Source organism: Xiphophorus hellerii, chromosome 2 (genome assembly GCF_003331165.1).
Source record: "Xiphophorus hellerii strain 12219 chromosome 2, Xiphophorus_hellerii-4.1, whole genome shotgun sequence".
NCBI classification, from domain to species: Eukaryota; Metazoa; Chordata; class Actinopteri; order Cyprinodontiformes; family Poeciliidae; genus Xiphophorus; species Xiphophorus hellerii.
The window spans coordinates 10072065-10087345 of record NC_045673.1 but is presented as its reverse complement, the minus strand read 5'-3'; the positions used below and the strand labels follow the sequence as shown (position 1 = coordinate 10087345).

At 37.5% G+C, this 15281-nt stretch overlaps 2 protein-coding genes across 3 annotated transcripts; both read left to right on the top strand.

Annotated features, from left to right (window-relative positions):
* Positions 1 to 252: 252 nt before the first annotated feature.
* Positions 253 to 3726, top strand: ctsh (cathepsin H). The gene is made up of 12 exons (XM_032583415.1): positions 253 to 418; positions 559 to 590; positions 709 to 814; positions 901 to 971; positions 1067 to 1171; positions 2126 to 2212; positions 2302 to 2357; positions 2445 to 2526; positions 2610 to 2678; positions 2760 to 2866; positions 3203 to 3328; positions 3407 to 3726. The coding sequence occupies exons 1-12, from the start codon at positions 352 to 354 to the stop codon at positions 3474 to 3476; spliced, it is 978 nt and encodes a 325-aa protein (XP_032439306.1). The 5' UTR covers positions 253 to 351; the 3' UTR covers positions 3477 to 3726.
* Positions 3727 to 4703: 977 nt separating this feature from the next.
* Positions 4704 to 15034, top strand: blm (BLM RecQ like helicase). 2 transcript variants are annotated; one of them, XM_032588849.1, is made up of 22 exons: positions 4704 to 5038; positions 5598 to 5658; positions 5749 to 6370; positions 6477 to 6612; positions 7216 to 7322; positions 7398 to 7512; positions 7603 to 8240; positions 8530 to 8706; positions 9003 to 9121; positions 9402 to 9515; positions 9595 to 9693; positions 9794 to 9942; positions 10047 to 10153; positions 10419 to 10579; positions 10703 to 10898; positions 11590 to 11780; positions 11873 to 12017; positions 12109 to 12308; positions 13204 to 13396; positions 13471 to 13593; positions 13690 to 13876; positions 14357 to 15034. In XM_032588849.1, exons 1-22 carry the CDS (start codon positions 4944 to 4946, stop codon positions 14526 to 14528), a joined length of 4107 nt encoding a protein of 1368 aa, XP_032444740.1. In that variant the 5' UTR covers positions 4704 to 4943; the 3' UTR covers positions 14529 to 15034. The 2 variants fall into 2 exon arrangements, with proteins under 2 accessions (XP_032444740.1, XP_032444732.1); XM_032588841.1 differs by having other exon boundaries at positions 5598 to 6370.
* Positions 15035 to 15281: the final 247 nt, after the last annotated feature.

Below are 15281 nucleotides of genomic sequence, written 5' to 3'. Positions count from 1 at the left end.
CAGGAAAGACTGGACTTTGGTGCTTTTACTACTTTGTTCATTTCATATTTACAAAGTTATGTTAAAGCATAGCATAGCAATGCTATTACAACTTCCCTAGTTGAGCTATGGTTCAGCAGCAGACTGAAAATTAAATGTTAACCTGTGTCAGTTAGCTCTCCTCTTGTCTACTCCATGGTTACTGACTGGCAGGAGGAGCTGTGTTTTTTTATTGGTGCCTTATTCCGACAACAAACTGACGTCACAAACTGCTGAATGTTTCATGTTACTTGAAGGGCAGCGTTCACCTCGTGACTCCTTCATCTGTTTTCTCTCCACCTTCACCTCCGGCTGGAGCGCTAACAAGTGAACATGACGAGCGTCTGGCTTCTACTTAGCTTCGTGTCCTTAACTTCAGCGTTTTACTTGACTAAACGAGGTAAGACATTAATGCTTCAGTGGCTCTTATTGTTCGCTTTTTCAGAGTTTCACTTTCAGTATACCACCTTGGTGTCAAGTTACTTTTTACTGTTTATTTTCTGCACCCGACGCATTTTAATGCTCTGTATTACTTTTCAGACGAGTTTCATTTCAAATCATGGATGGCACAGGTGGGTCTGTTTACATTTTTTTTTCTTCCTGCTGAAAGTTTTCTATGTGCAATGTTACACGAAAGTTACCTGAGGTGAAAAATCAGTGCAGCACTGACAGGAAACTTCGCATGTACAGTACAACAAAGCATACGACTTCGAGGAGTACTACCAAAGACTGCAAATATTCACAGAGAACAAGAGGAGGATTGACAAACATAATGAAGGGAATCACTCGTTCACAAGTAGGATTATTTTTTTTTTCATTAATGTCATTAATTCTATTATTTGACACCCTTCTAAACTATGTTTTTCTAATCTCTCTATAAAGTGGGACTCAACCAATTTTCGGACATGACATTCAAAGAGTTCCGAAAGTCTTTCCTCTTGTCTGAGCCACAGGTAATGTCATTGGCACCAAACTTTGTTCACAAAGAACTTGTGTGTTGGATTTTCTTTGTCACAACATTAACCTGTTGGCCTATTGCAATTTTCAGAACTGCTCTGCCACTAAGGGGAACTACTTCAGCAGTAATGGACCACATCCAGACTCCATTGATTGGAGAAAGAAGGGGGATTATATAACACCAGTAAAGAATCAGGTAAAGTTAAATTCATTCGCTCACAATATAGCTTTTTTTTTTAATAGGTTTTTTTCTCCATTTATATAGACATAGCGCACTTTGTACTTGCACAAAGTTTTGATATCTGCAAAGGAGACACTAACATGTAAAAACTGAGCTTTTCTTGAACACATGAACAACCCACATCTCCCATTACTGTCAAAATATCCTGATATTTGGATATTTAGTGTCACATAGCATTTTAACGTAACATGAAACTTTAAACTTAACAGAGGAGACTCTTACCTTTACTTTCCTTTATGTTTATTAATTATAGTAGTAATTTCTAATTCTTGCGCAATTTTGCTTTCTTTGTTATTTCTTGTGTTTTTTTAAACAAATTAGTTTTGAAGTGCATTTATTATACATTTATTGCACGATTGTAGATCAGCCTCGAACTTAAATGGTACTGGAAGATAAGCTGCTTTAAGCGAATGATGTTCCAGTAAACAAAGTCACACCTCTGAGATGAGATATGTAGCTCCATGTTATCACCATTGTTAGGGAATTGATTACTACTCACTGATATCAGCTTGGAGTGGTTCCAGTCTGACCTGAAGTCAAATTAATTCAGCTAATATGATGAGCTAATTAAACTTCCAGCCCAAGATAATGAGACAGTTATTAAGAATGGGAAATAAAAATAAGAAAGTGATGTTACTTCTAATACAGCTCTCTGACTGTTCCTACCTGATGCAGTAGCACTCTGAATTTCACACCCTTCATCTCAATACCCATACAGTATACAAAATAACAACACATCCAAAACAACACCCACAAACATGACACAAACTGATGTTCCACAAAATGACTTTCATTCTTCTTTATTTAGACCAGATTTGTAAATATATAGCCCATAAATATGAGCTATGTATGTGACATCAGTGAGCTTTTTCTTCTTTTTTTGGTTTGTTATTAATTATTACATTTCAGGGGTCATGTGGAAGTTGCTGGACTTTTTCCACAACTGGCTGTTTGGAGTCCGTTACTGCAATCTCCACTGGGAAGCTCCTGCCTCTGGTGACATACTTTTACTCTGTTGCCAAAACTTATATTCTTGTTCCCAGAAATGACTGTAGTGATCTAATACTGATTCTGATATGATTCAGTCAGAACAGCAGCTGGTAGACTGCGCCCAGGATTTCAACAACCATGGATGTAAAGGGTATGTGCTAGCATGTTACCATCCACTTTTAATGCGTTCCTTGCATCAGTCATCTCTCTATAATCGAGACCTGTATTTGTCCCCTAGCGGTCTTCCCAGTCAAGCATTTGAGTACATCATGTACAACAAGGGGCTGATGACAGAGAAGGATTACCCATACACATCTGTGGTAATTTTTCAGCCGTTCTAAATGCTGAATGTTAAAGGCCCCTATAATGATATGATGTAATGTTTTCTCTTGGATTATTTAAGGAGGGTGTATGTTATTATAAGCCATCCATGGCTGCTGCTTTTGTGAAGGAAGTGAGGAACATAACAGCGGTAAGTGACCATCGGCATGATTTAAAAAAATAAATCTTTCTGAAAGTGCAGGAAGATAAAAGGTTTACTGTTGTTTCTCAGTACGACGAGATGGGAATGGTTGATGCTGTCGGTACTCTCAATCCTGTTAGTTTCGCCTTTGAGGTAACCAGTGACTTCATGCATTACCACCAGGGTGTGTACACCAGGTGAGAGCAAATGTAGACATGGAAGTTGTTAAAACTTAACATATATCTTTGTGATTAAGCTATATATATTGATATTTTCTGTAATTAGAGTAGATCAAAATTTGTGTCTTAAATTTTCTCACAAATGAGTAAAATGCAAAGCTAAATTCATACATCTGCTGTTTAGGTGTACATTTCAATGTTGAGAATTTTCTATTTGACTTTAAGTTCTTAGTACTAAAACATAGGACTTTTATGTAAACAGAAGTTATTATTATAGTTTCAATTCCTCATTTCCTATACAATCAGTCATGAGTAAAAAGTCACATGTCACTTTTGGTCTGTTACTGTTTCCAGCACTACATGCCACAATACAACAGATAAGGTGAATCATGCTGTGCTAGCTGTTGGGTATGGACAAGAGAACGGTACCCCCTACTGGATAGTGAAGAACTCATGGGGACCTTATTGGGGCATAGACGGGTAAACCTCTTTCTTCAGTTACACAGTCCAAAAATATAAGTGCAGGCCTACAAAAATAACAACTTTTTGCCCTCACAGGTACTTCCTTATTGAAAGGGGAAAGAATATGTGTGGACTCGCTGGCTGCTCATCTTTTCCGGTGGTGTGACCTTATTACATGATCATGTCTTACAAAATGACATGTCTCACAAAATGAAGGCACAGTGAGCAATTTTTTAACCATAGCAATAAAATGCTATTTTCTGTTTTTGATTGAAGAGTTTTAATCTCTGCTAAGCCATTACTATGTGATGGATTGAATCATATTTAGATTTATGTGCAATTGTGATAACTGAGATGATCACATTGTTGTTTATTCTTTCATACATCAAACTCAAAAATAAAATAATTTTAACTTTTGTGTGTGTTTCTTTAACCAGTTTATTGCAGGTGCCAAGAGCTTTCCCAGATATGACAGGAAATTAGTTTTTCAAGACTTACCAGTTTAGATGTTGGTGCATAATTTAAGACATTGCAGTTAAACATGTAATCATGCCTTTCTGCAAAGAAAGAAAATAAGATAAATCAGTGTACCTCCAATAGCCATGAAGATGTTTAATTTTAGTTTAACTGAATCCACTACCTTGGTGAAATAAATAATGTCAGATCATGAAAAAATTAACTTAAGTCAAGATACCAATTGAATCATCAAGATTTTAGACTGGGTAGGCTTTTATCATAATAGTTGATAGCAGTTTGGTACGACCTTGTCATGCAGTTCAGAGGGAAAGTACTTTTTTATATAGTGCCAAATTGGCTTGGGTAGCGTTTTCCCTGGGTAAAAAATATATATAATTTGAAAACTGCTTTTTGTTTATTGCTGTAGAGTCAACTACAAAACGTAAGTGATTGTTTGCTGTCGCTACATGCTCATCCAGGAGGAATGTTGCAAGTCAATCACTCGATGCTACCTGCTAGATGTCCTTTGATAGAAAACTTTCTAATCTAATTTGAATAATAAAGTTTAATGCACTGTTAATAACTAGGATTAATTGGAATTTATGTGATTGAATTGAAATGAATTGTATCTTTTTTTCTGAAAAGTGGCTTGAGATGAGCTGCTGTGAATTGGCACTAAATAAACTGCATTGATTTTCTAAATGAGAAGCTCATTTAAATCATCTTTTTATATAAGCCGGGTAAAATATTTTTACATTTCAACCATCAATTGACATCACCCAGACTTGGCTTTTAATTCTTGAAATGTGTGATTTCCAAATTACTGAAAGTCATTTTGATAGTTAAAATTGGCCCTCTTATATTACAGCCATACGTTACACACCTAAAGACTACATTTCCCAGAATGCTCTTTCGCGGTTATCTTCAGCCAATGAGAATTTGTTTAATTGATTCGGCGCAAAATCCAGTGTTTTGTTGAGTTCCTGGTCCAAGAGAAGCTCAAACTTTTGCGCCACTTTAATGCACTTTAAGATTTGCAAACCAGCGGTTGGAAGAACTAAACGCACGTGCTCCCGTCCGGGGTCGCGAGCAATGTTTCGGAAACTGAGTGCAGTTTCTTGACCAGAAATCTTGTAGCCCCTCAGCTAACATAGGTTACCTCAGCTTCACAACAACAATGTCCAGTCTGCCTCAAAATAATCTGAAGGAACAGCTGGCGAGGCACAACAACGCTGCTCACAGCAAGCTGTCTCTGGCTAAACCTAAAACGGGGTAAGTGCTGTTCCTTTACAGCAAAAAGCGAAAAGAAAAAAAAGCTAACAGATGTGAGCTATCAACAGTGCTAGCTTGTATCATAGCAGTCATTTCACTTTATTTTCTCGGAAAATGCATGCTTATCCGTTTTAAACTGTAGCAAGGGGGTATTTAGAACTAGGTTTTCCCACTTTAAATTAAAATGTTAAAGTTGAGATAAAGATAATAACAGTCAAGTTACCAATTTCTGGAGAGCAAAATCTGCAGCTTCTACCAAAGCAATTACAAATTATATGTACATGTGCTTTAAAAATGCCGTGCTGAATTTAAAAATCAGCAGTCCCATAAAAGTGACAAAATAAACCCTTAAAGCATATTAACTATCAGTAGGTCTGAAGATAGAAATTTAAAGAATTTAACACAAAGAAAAGCTGCATGAAAAACATACCTAAAACAAAGAAGATAATTGTCTTCATATAGTTTTCAGTTCTTAAAGCTTGATAAAAAAAAATTACATACGATATTCCCCCTGTATCTGTATCTCCTTTTTGAATTTATTATATGTTTGCACTTTCAGGGCTTTCTCGTTCAAAAAACAATCTTCATCGGGTACAACTAAAGTGGAGTACCCAACAAAGGTAAACAGTCCAAACATTTTGGCAAACAGGAACGTGAATGTGCAGGGGAACAGTTTATTGACTAAATCTTCTTTAACATTTTCAAACAAGCTTGAAAGGACTCAGAAATCCAAAATCAACAATTTCTTCTCTCCAAGTACAAATTCCAAGTCCAATTTCAGCCTAGCAGGTAACTCCACTTCAGCATGTCAGGCACCCCCAGCAGATACTGGCGGTAAGGTGATTGCTGCTCCTGCTAAACCCGACAACCCGTCCTCCTGTGGTGGGAAAGGAAACAGCTCCACAGGATTAGATTTATCTGATTTACCTTTTGACGACTGGGATGATTTTGAAGACTTTGAAACACCTACCAAAACAAAAAACGACTCCCTCTGCTCAGAGAAATCAGTACGGGTCACCAAGACAGTGTCATCCTCAGATGAAGAATTTCCAGAGTTCACTGGAAAACAAAGCCACGGTCATTTAAAATCGGAGTTAAGCAAGAAGAACAGAGAACAATCTTGTATGGAGAAAGAAGAACCGGAACCCGGTGTTGGTAAAACAGCAGTCTCATTAGAACCTAGTTTAGTTGATGGGCTTCCAGAGGATGAAGTGGAAGATACTCCTGTTAAAAGGACCAGAAGGCGCTGTCCTCCTCCACATGTGACATCTGTGTTGAGTGATAGCGATGAGGAGATCCGCACCATGTCTGAACCTTTAAAAGATAAAACAGGTAAATGGCGTTCTGGTTTATAACGTTTGAATATGGACAGCCGACATAGTCCTAATAAGAACTAAAATACAACGGGTCACAGTGAGATACTTTTTGTGCTTCTCAGATGAAAAGGCAAAATGGATTGATCCTAAAGTGATCAAGCTAAATGACAACTCTGAACCCACGGAAGATGTGGATTATATTCCTGATTCACCTCCTCCTGATGAGACTTTTTATAGGCCTTCTTCAGCAGAGACAAGGTGGGCAAATATCATGTCACACAGCTATTGAAATAGAGTTCCTGCTATAAAATTTGAATGGAAGATTTCCAAGGTTGGATAAGTAAAGAAAAAATATTTCTGTCCATTCTTTATTTCATTTTCTTGTCTACCCATATGTTCATCTGTCCATTTGACCATCCTTTCATATATTTTTATCATTGTGTTTGTGAATCCATTTATTGATCTACTGATCTATGTGTTCATCCACCCTCACATACATGGGATTGAGAATAGAGTTAATTTTAATATGATAAAGTAGGTAATTTTGACAACAAAGACATGTATTTATACAAAAGGTTTTTCTTCTGTTCTACTGAACACTGAAAAAAATCTTGTAAATTGCTTCAGTTTTTAAATGCTTCTTAGTTTTGAATACACTTTTTGGGGGAAAACAGAAAATAGTAATTTAAATCTACTTTAATAATTATTGTTTTAGAGAATATTCTTAGAGTAGATACATTTCATCAAGATTCAATTGTTGACTTTCTTAAACCCTCTTATTGAATCCATTCATCTGCATGTGGAACAGACCTGAGGTCTCATAAAATTCAGCAAAATGGTTTTTTTTTTCTTTTTTTATAGAAGAACTCACTCAGGCATTGTACAGAGCAGAGACAAACTTTTCCAATCAAACATCCCTGCTGCAACTCTGCTTGAACCTTCTAATAACCTCTCCAGTGACAAAACAAGTGAGTTTGATTTACTTGCTTTTCTGTTTCTTTTTAAAGTTTTTGTACTCAGTTTTATCTCTTTCATTCCTGCAGAGGAACAACTCTTCAGCATTATGGAGTCCATCTGTACTCTGGTTGATTCCATCCCCGAACATGAACTGATAGCTTTGACCTGTGGAAATGAACTTTTGCTAAAGAGGGCTTATAGGTTTGTTCACTTATACTCAGCAGAAGATGTGCTAATGTCTTATTTGGTTGAATCTAAGTGTGACTGCAGTCATTCCCTTTTTTCTTACAGGAAAAGGATTCTTGCTTGTGGGGTTGATTCTTTGCGTATGCCGCAGCCGGACAGCACAGTGATTTCTGACACCAGCTACAAAGAAACTTTTTCCAGTTGTAGTGCATCTAGTCTGACGTCTCCCAGCAGTTCCCTCTTTTTGGACACTAAGAAACCTCTGAATTCCCAAAGATTGTCAGTAATCTCTGTGGACTATGACTCTGATTACTTGGACAGTGCCAGTTTAAAGCCCTGGAATAAGACGGAAAGCAGTATTTGCGACTCTCCATCAGCCCAAAGTTTCACAAAACCACATTTTAGTCTCTCAGAGAAAACAAGCTCTGATGTTAATGATACTGATCTTTTCTTCTCCGCCAAGAAATTGGAAGATGAGCAACTCAAATCCAAAACCCCAACACATGCAATTACCGCAGACTTTGAAGCAGACGACTTTGATGTTGACGATTTTGATATAGATGACTTTAATGATTCTGACATCCCTGATTACTTTGATGAACCTCCAACTTCGTCTATGTTGAGTGAAAACCCAAACACTACATGTGCTGCTGTGACAAAAGGAGGACCAAACAAGTCGCCATGGGACAAGAAACCAGTGACTCCTGTTTCTACTCCAAAACCTCAGAAGATTTATTCACCAGGCAAGGCAAAATGCAACCAGTATTTCAAGTGAAATATGTGAATATTTTCACTTGGAAAAAATGTTCTTTCTTTCCCAAAAATATTAGAGGCAGTAGTTTTACATTTGGTCACTAGATGGCAGTAAATTACACTGGAGAAGTATTTTTATCAGCCTCTCGAGAAACTGTAATATGTCATGTTGCACTAATCCAATATTATATAATCTTTATTTTTTCCAGGACACTGCATATGTTCTTCTTTAACATTGATTCAATTTCACAGATTATTTTTCTTTCTCACATTTTTTAGAGCCCAACTTCAAAAACCCGGCTCACGATCGCTTCCGAGGCTTTGACTTCCCTCATTCGCAGGAGATGATGAAGATTTTTCATAAACGTTTTGGACTCCATCAGTTCAGATTTAATCAGCTGGAAGCGATTAATGCCACTTTGCTGAGAGAAGATGCATTTGTTTTGATGCCAACAGGTTGGTTTAAGCAGACTTCTGTTATATTTAACAAGCCTCACCCTTAAAATGTAACCAGTTTCTAGTAAGGTGAACTGTTGTTTGCCTTGTTAGTGTTTTAATTTAGTCCATATAGTGGCAAATTCTTTTGGTTACCATTTTTGAAAGAATGTTGTCTCTGGCATTTATTCCAAAAATCTGGATGTCAGCAATAACAATGTGCTGCATTTTTAGCATCCTGTCCCAGATGTTTTCAATTAATCTAACAACCAGTGTGAAAAATAACCTCTTTTCTCACCTTGGTGTACTTTTTATAGGAGGGGGTAAAAGTTTGTGCTACCAGCTGCCTGCCTGTCTCTCATCTGGAGTGACTGTTGTTGTTTCTCCACTTAAGTCGCTTATTGTTGACCAGATCCAGAAACTAACCACTCTAGATGTGAGTATGTTTGTCAGGCACCAGTTGAATGCTGTGTATGGAAGCCGTTGGCATAAGGCGATTAAACTCATTGCTCAGCTGGAAGGAATGTTAACCAAACAATAAAGTTACATTTTTGTGATTTTTATTTTTTTTTCCCTCATTTTTTCCTCATTCATTCTTTGCTTAGTCATTCTTTTTTTTTTTGCATTGAATATAAGATTAGATAAGTTGTTGTAATATTTAGTTTACTTCACACGCAATAAAATATAAAGTAAATTAACTTCTATCTAAATTTCAGATTCCAGCAACAAGTCTGTCTGGTGATAAAAGTGACAGTGAGGCAGGAAGGATTTATATGCAGCTCTCCCGCAAAGACCCAATCATTAAACTGCTGTATGCCACACCTGAAAAGGTGAGTTTTAGTGATTTGTGTTTGTAAAATTTAAAATTTAATTTATATATAAGTTTGGTGGTTTTCTTTTTCCTTTAAGGTGAGTGCAAGCAACAGGTTGATCTCTGCTCTGCAGAACCTGTATGAGCGAGGCCTTCTAGCCCGCTTTGTCATCGATGAGGCACATTGTGTCAGTCAGGTATGTTGTTGCACTTGTGTGTGTACAGACAACTAGACAACTATGCTTACATTTTTTAATCAACCTTAATGAACCATAAAATTATCCCTATGTTTTTCAGTGGGGTCATGATTTTCGTCCAGACTACAAGAAGTTGCATGAACTGCGTCAGAAGTTTCCCAACATACCAATGATGGCCCTGACAGCTACCGCCACCCCCCGTGTGCAGAAAGACATCCTCAACCAGCTAAACATGAGTAAACCACAAGTGTATGTGTTTATCTTTCAGACCGCATCACTTATTTATGGCGGCAATTCTGAACGCCGACCTCAGATAGCCAGGAGTGACTGCATTCTTTCTGTTTGTTTTTCAGATTTACCATGAGTTTCAACAGAACAAACCTCAAGTACGCCGTTTTGCCCAAGAAACCCAAAAAGGTTGACGAGGACTGCATCAGCTGGATCAAGAAGCACTACCCACGTAAATAATTCAGTCATTTTCTGATCCTGGCGCTATTTTTGGAACGCTGTTGTTACTCCAAGGTTAAAAATTCAACTGTATGTGAAGACTTGAGGGCAGCAATAGCAGTCTACTGAGGAGAAAAAGGTTGTCTGGTTGTAAAGACAGGATTTTTTTGTCAGTATAGAAGTAATGTTTCTATTACTTTGTACTATCATTACTCCAGTTTTGCTGAAATATATAACAGCACTTTTCATGTTTTGTTTCCTTTTTTTCATTCTGGCAGGAGACTCTGGCATTGTATACTGCCTGTCTCGTAATGACTGCGATGCCCTGGCAGAGAGTCTGAAGAGAGCAGGGATACAGGCATTGTCGTATCATGCCGGACTGAGCGATGGCAACAGAGAATATGTGCAGAGCAAATGGATCAATCAGGACGGTTGCCAGGTTAGATCACAACTCATGAAGATTCCCAGTTAAATGTTAAAAGATTTGGGAACTGCTAATTCACCTGCTGGTGGATGCAGAGGCTTCCTATTGATTAGGTTTGTTTGTTCTTTTGTCCTCCAGGTCATTTGTGCCACAATAGCCTTTGGTATGGGTATAGACAAACCTGATGTGCGCTACGTGATCCACGCCAGTCTGCCTAAATCAATGGAGGGTTACTACCAGGAGTCCGGAAGAGCCGGCAGAGATGGAGAGATCTCCCACTGCATTCTGTTTTATTCCTATACTGATGTCCACCGCATCAAAAGGATCATTAGCAGTATGTAACAAAAAATAATCAAAATAAAACTATACTAATTATGAGGCATGAACTGGTTACCAGAATCAAGATTAGACCAGAGTTTTAAATAATCAGTCTCAGAACTTCACTAAAACCTTTGACGGGTTCTGAATTATTTTCTTTCATGTACTCCAAGCCTGTGGTGACATGACGCATTTCTACTACAAATAAGAGATGACAACGTCTCAGAATCTCACTTTAAAAATTCCCAATATTTTTAAAAAACTATAATTGACACGCTATATGTTCTGCATGTCCGTAAAGAAACCAGTTGCAGATAGGCTGACAAATAATTTAATAGATTATTATACTTGTGTTACTGTACAAGCACCTAAATGCCAAACGGGGGACGGTATTCCACAAAATGAGCACTCCAAAACTTAAGCCAAAAAGAAATCTATATTATATAATATGATACTTGTAATAAGGAACTAGGTTCCTTATTAGTATTGGGAATATTGGTTGTAATAGATCCAAATTTGATACTGTTATTTCTACTTATGGTTTGATTAACCGTCCATGCCAACTTGTTGCAAAATAAATATCGTCAATTCATGGTTCCAAATAGTACTGAAACTGTTGTTTGTTGTTTTAAATGTCTCTTAGTTTTGAGGGAGATTTGTAATGTTCTCCCTTTTAGTAGTTTCTGGTTGTTCTTTTGTCATCACAGTGGACCAAGAAGGCAACAAACACTCCAAGACGACTCATTACAACAACCTCCACAGCATGGTGCACTTCTGTGAGAACGTGATGGATTGCAGAAGGATTCAACTTCTCGCCTACTTTGGAGAACTGAAGTTCAACAGAAACTTCTGTAAAGACCATCCGGACGTCAGCTGTGATAACTGCGCCAAACCCAATGTAAGAACCTTTTTTTTTCCTGTTGAGATTGGTTAGAAAACCTGACCCATCCTTGACCCAAATGATTGAATGTTGTTCTTTTTTTTATGCAGGAATATAAACTGAGGAAGGTGACTGATGATGTGAAGAAGATTGTGAGGTTTGTTGAGGAGAACTGTGAGAAAGTTGGAGCAAGGTTTGGAAAGACACCCCAGCAAAACCGACTGACACTAAACATGCTCGTGGACATATTTATAGGTAAACGCTTTTATTTCCTGCAATAAAACTAGTACTAAAAAAAGTACAATATTTACTATACACCTCATGTTTTGAAACATATCTTCTCCAGGGGCTAAATCTGCCAAAATACAGACAGGAATGTTTGGGATGGGAGCTGCTTACTCTCGCCACAACGCAGACCGTCTCTTCAAGAAACTGGTTTTAGATAATGTTCTGGTCGAAGATCTCTACATCACCAACAATGGCCAAGCGGTGTCTTACATTTCTGCTGGACCCAAAGCAATGAACATACTGTCTGGTCACATGGAGGTAACTGGTCACCTGTCAAGTTATACAACAGAGCTGATTAGGAAATTTTTTTAAGGAGAGGCTTGATTTTTTTAAACTAATAGCATAACAATTTGAAAGAGACTGTCCAGGAAAAAAAAAAAAAAAAAAAAACCTTCACTTGGATAGTGTGGTGAGGTATTTTTAAGTATTTGCTGCTGCAGATAATTATTTTGAGTAAACTTACAGGAGGAACATGAGGAGAAAACAGTTATTGACTTGTGTAATAAAATAATCTAAGGATGCCAGCTGATGTTTTGTACTGATAAGGGCATGACAAAATAAAAACTGCAGCAAACAGATTTGTTGCTGCAAAGCTGGAACGGCCTGACGTAGCCTGACCGTTCCTGATGAAGCTGTGTTGTCTTCATCCCTGAGCCTTGGGTTGTTCCTTCCAGGAAGCCAATATTACTATTGTGTCATAAATAATTAAAACACATAATCTGAGATACATAGCTAACTCTCTTGTATGAGTGCTCAGTCAATCCTTTTTTGCGTTGCCAATAGGTGACCAAAAATACAATTTCAAAAAGTCTTTTTCATGAAATTGCCAGATTTCTGTTTACAACAATAAACAATCATTCTGCACTGTTAGTTGCACTACACACTCATTCAAATACTGTGTGATAGTGCCTTTCTGTTTTGAAGAGGCATGTTTTATTTTGTTATATAGTTAAAAATACATCCATTTTAAGTTGGTTATACTAATTACATCGTTTCAGATTTCAGTATTAACTCTTCTTAGGTAATTGCTACATTTCGGTGCCCAAATGGACTTTGCAGATCTAGGACAAAGTGTGACTTTTTTGTTTTGTTGTTGTCTTATTTATTGATGAATAAATCAACATTGAATAATCCATACTGGACTCTCATTTAGGTGGAGTTCTATGAGACAGAGAGCGCGTCCAGCATCAGGAAGCAGAGAGCTGCTGTGAAGAGCATCTCCAAGAGAGAGGAAATGGTTCAGAATTGTCTGAAGGAGCTGATAGATCTGTGCAAGCAGCTGGGCAAAGCGTTTGGCCTTCACTATTACAACATCTTCTCCACTGCCACCTTGAAGAAGATATCTGGTAATTTCTCAGACTGTGTATCAGATAAATGGATTTGAAGTGAATTTAATAACTTTCTTCTTTCCCACGTCCAGAGAAACTTTCTTCCGATCCGGAGGCTCTTTTACAAATTGATGGAGTGACGGAGGACAAACTGGAGAAGTATGGAGCTGAAGTCATTAAGGTTCTTCAGAAATACTCTGAATGGCAGCTACCTGGTAGGAGGATATGCATCTTCAGGTATTACAAGATTTTTTTTACATGCATGTGTGTGGTATACACTGTTGTGATTATTATTATTTTTTTCTCTGTAGTGGATGAGCAGACTGAAAGTGCTGGAAATAGCTGGATAGACACAAGACGCACAGAAGATGACGATACGGAGTCCTCAACCTATTTCAGCAACCAGCCTGCTCAGGGACAAAAGAGGAAGAAAGCTCCATTCTTCAAGTATTCTAAGAAGATGAAAGCATACGGCAACCAAGGCTATTCCTCTAAAGGGTATATAGAGTCATAGTTTCATTACCATCGGCTCTGTGAAAAAGTAATCACCACCTCCCAGGTTTCTTCTGGTTTTTTTTTCTTCATTTTAAAAATTTCAGATCATCAGACAAATTTAATATTTATATTTTTATATCTATCAAGATAACCCGAATTAAATATGGAAAGTAGTAAGTCCATCTACCTTCAAACTTGGTTGGTTTGGATAAAAATATTCACAGTCTGAAGTGATGACCACCAGGCAATGACAATGGCGGAGTGAATCGAACCGGCAATCTACCAATGGCAGGATGAACTCCTACCGCCATCACCACCACCATCCCCTCTGCTTATCTCTGTTTGATTATTATTTGATGATCTGAAACACTTCACATGTGACAAAAAAGCTAAAAGTAGTTGCAATCTGTTTGGGGGGAGGGCAATAAAGTTTCCTTTTCTGATGTCTGTTTTTTCTCTTTTCTTTGTCCCTGTGTATTTTAGTCGTGGCTATAGCTACAATAAATCGTCCTCTGGCTCCAGGGGTGGCTCCCAGAGTTCGGGTCGGGGGTCTACGACTTCTGCAGCAGGCAAAAAACTAGGATTCCTGTCTGCCCCAACGCCTCAAAGCAACCAGCGGCCATTCTTAAAGCCAACCTACTCTCACATAAGCTAAGTGGGGTTTTGTTCTCAATATCTCAAATGTTCAGTTAGTTTAAAGTTTTGTAACACAGCTGGTTAATGTAAGAGCTGTACATTGTAATTCTGTACTGCTAGTGAAATGTTTTCTGTGTTGTGACTGTTGTAAATTGATGTTTTTAATTTTACGAGCTCAATGACTCAATCTTAAATTTTTTGTAATAAACAGATTTTCTATAAATATGTAGTTGTATTCTGCTTGTTGGAAAGGGGATTCTGAACACATAAATCACAACGACAGACATATTTTTTTGTTTTTCTTTATTTCAAGTTTGAATAGTTTCCTTTAATGGCACCAGATACAGGGAACTATTGGGGAGAAACAATATTTTATACTGACTTGTACAGAAGCTTGCCTACAGTACAAACATCGGTTTGGAATGGATTAGACGAAACAAGAACTGGATTTGGCACATGAATTTTTAGAAGATTTACATGTTTTAAATATTTAACATAATTTAAACAACAATTTCCAATCGAAGGGGGAAAAAATATGAGGCAAACTACAAATCACACCACCAGACATGTTGATGCACATATTCTGACATGTATGCGCCGTAGTGTGGGGATTTCTACTGGGAGTAACAGAGAGGCAGAAAGCAGAGCTGGATTTAAAGTCATGGCAAGTTTCATTATTTGTGTTGTGCAACAAGACTTGCCAGGATTAAATATGAAAATTAGGTTAACAATTAAGTTGATTTATTCTGAATACAGTATAAAAAGAAAATCA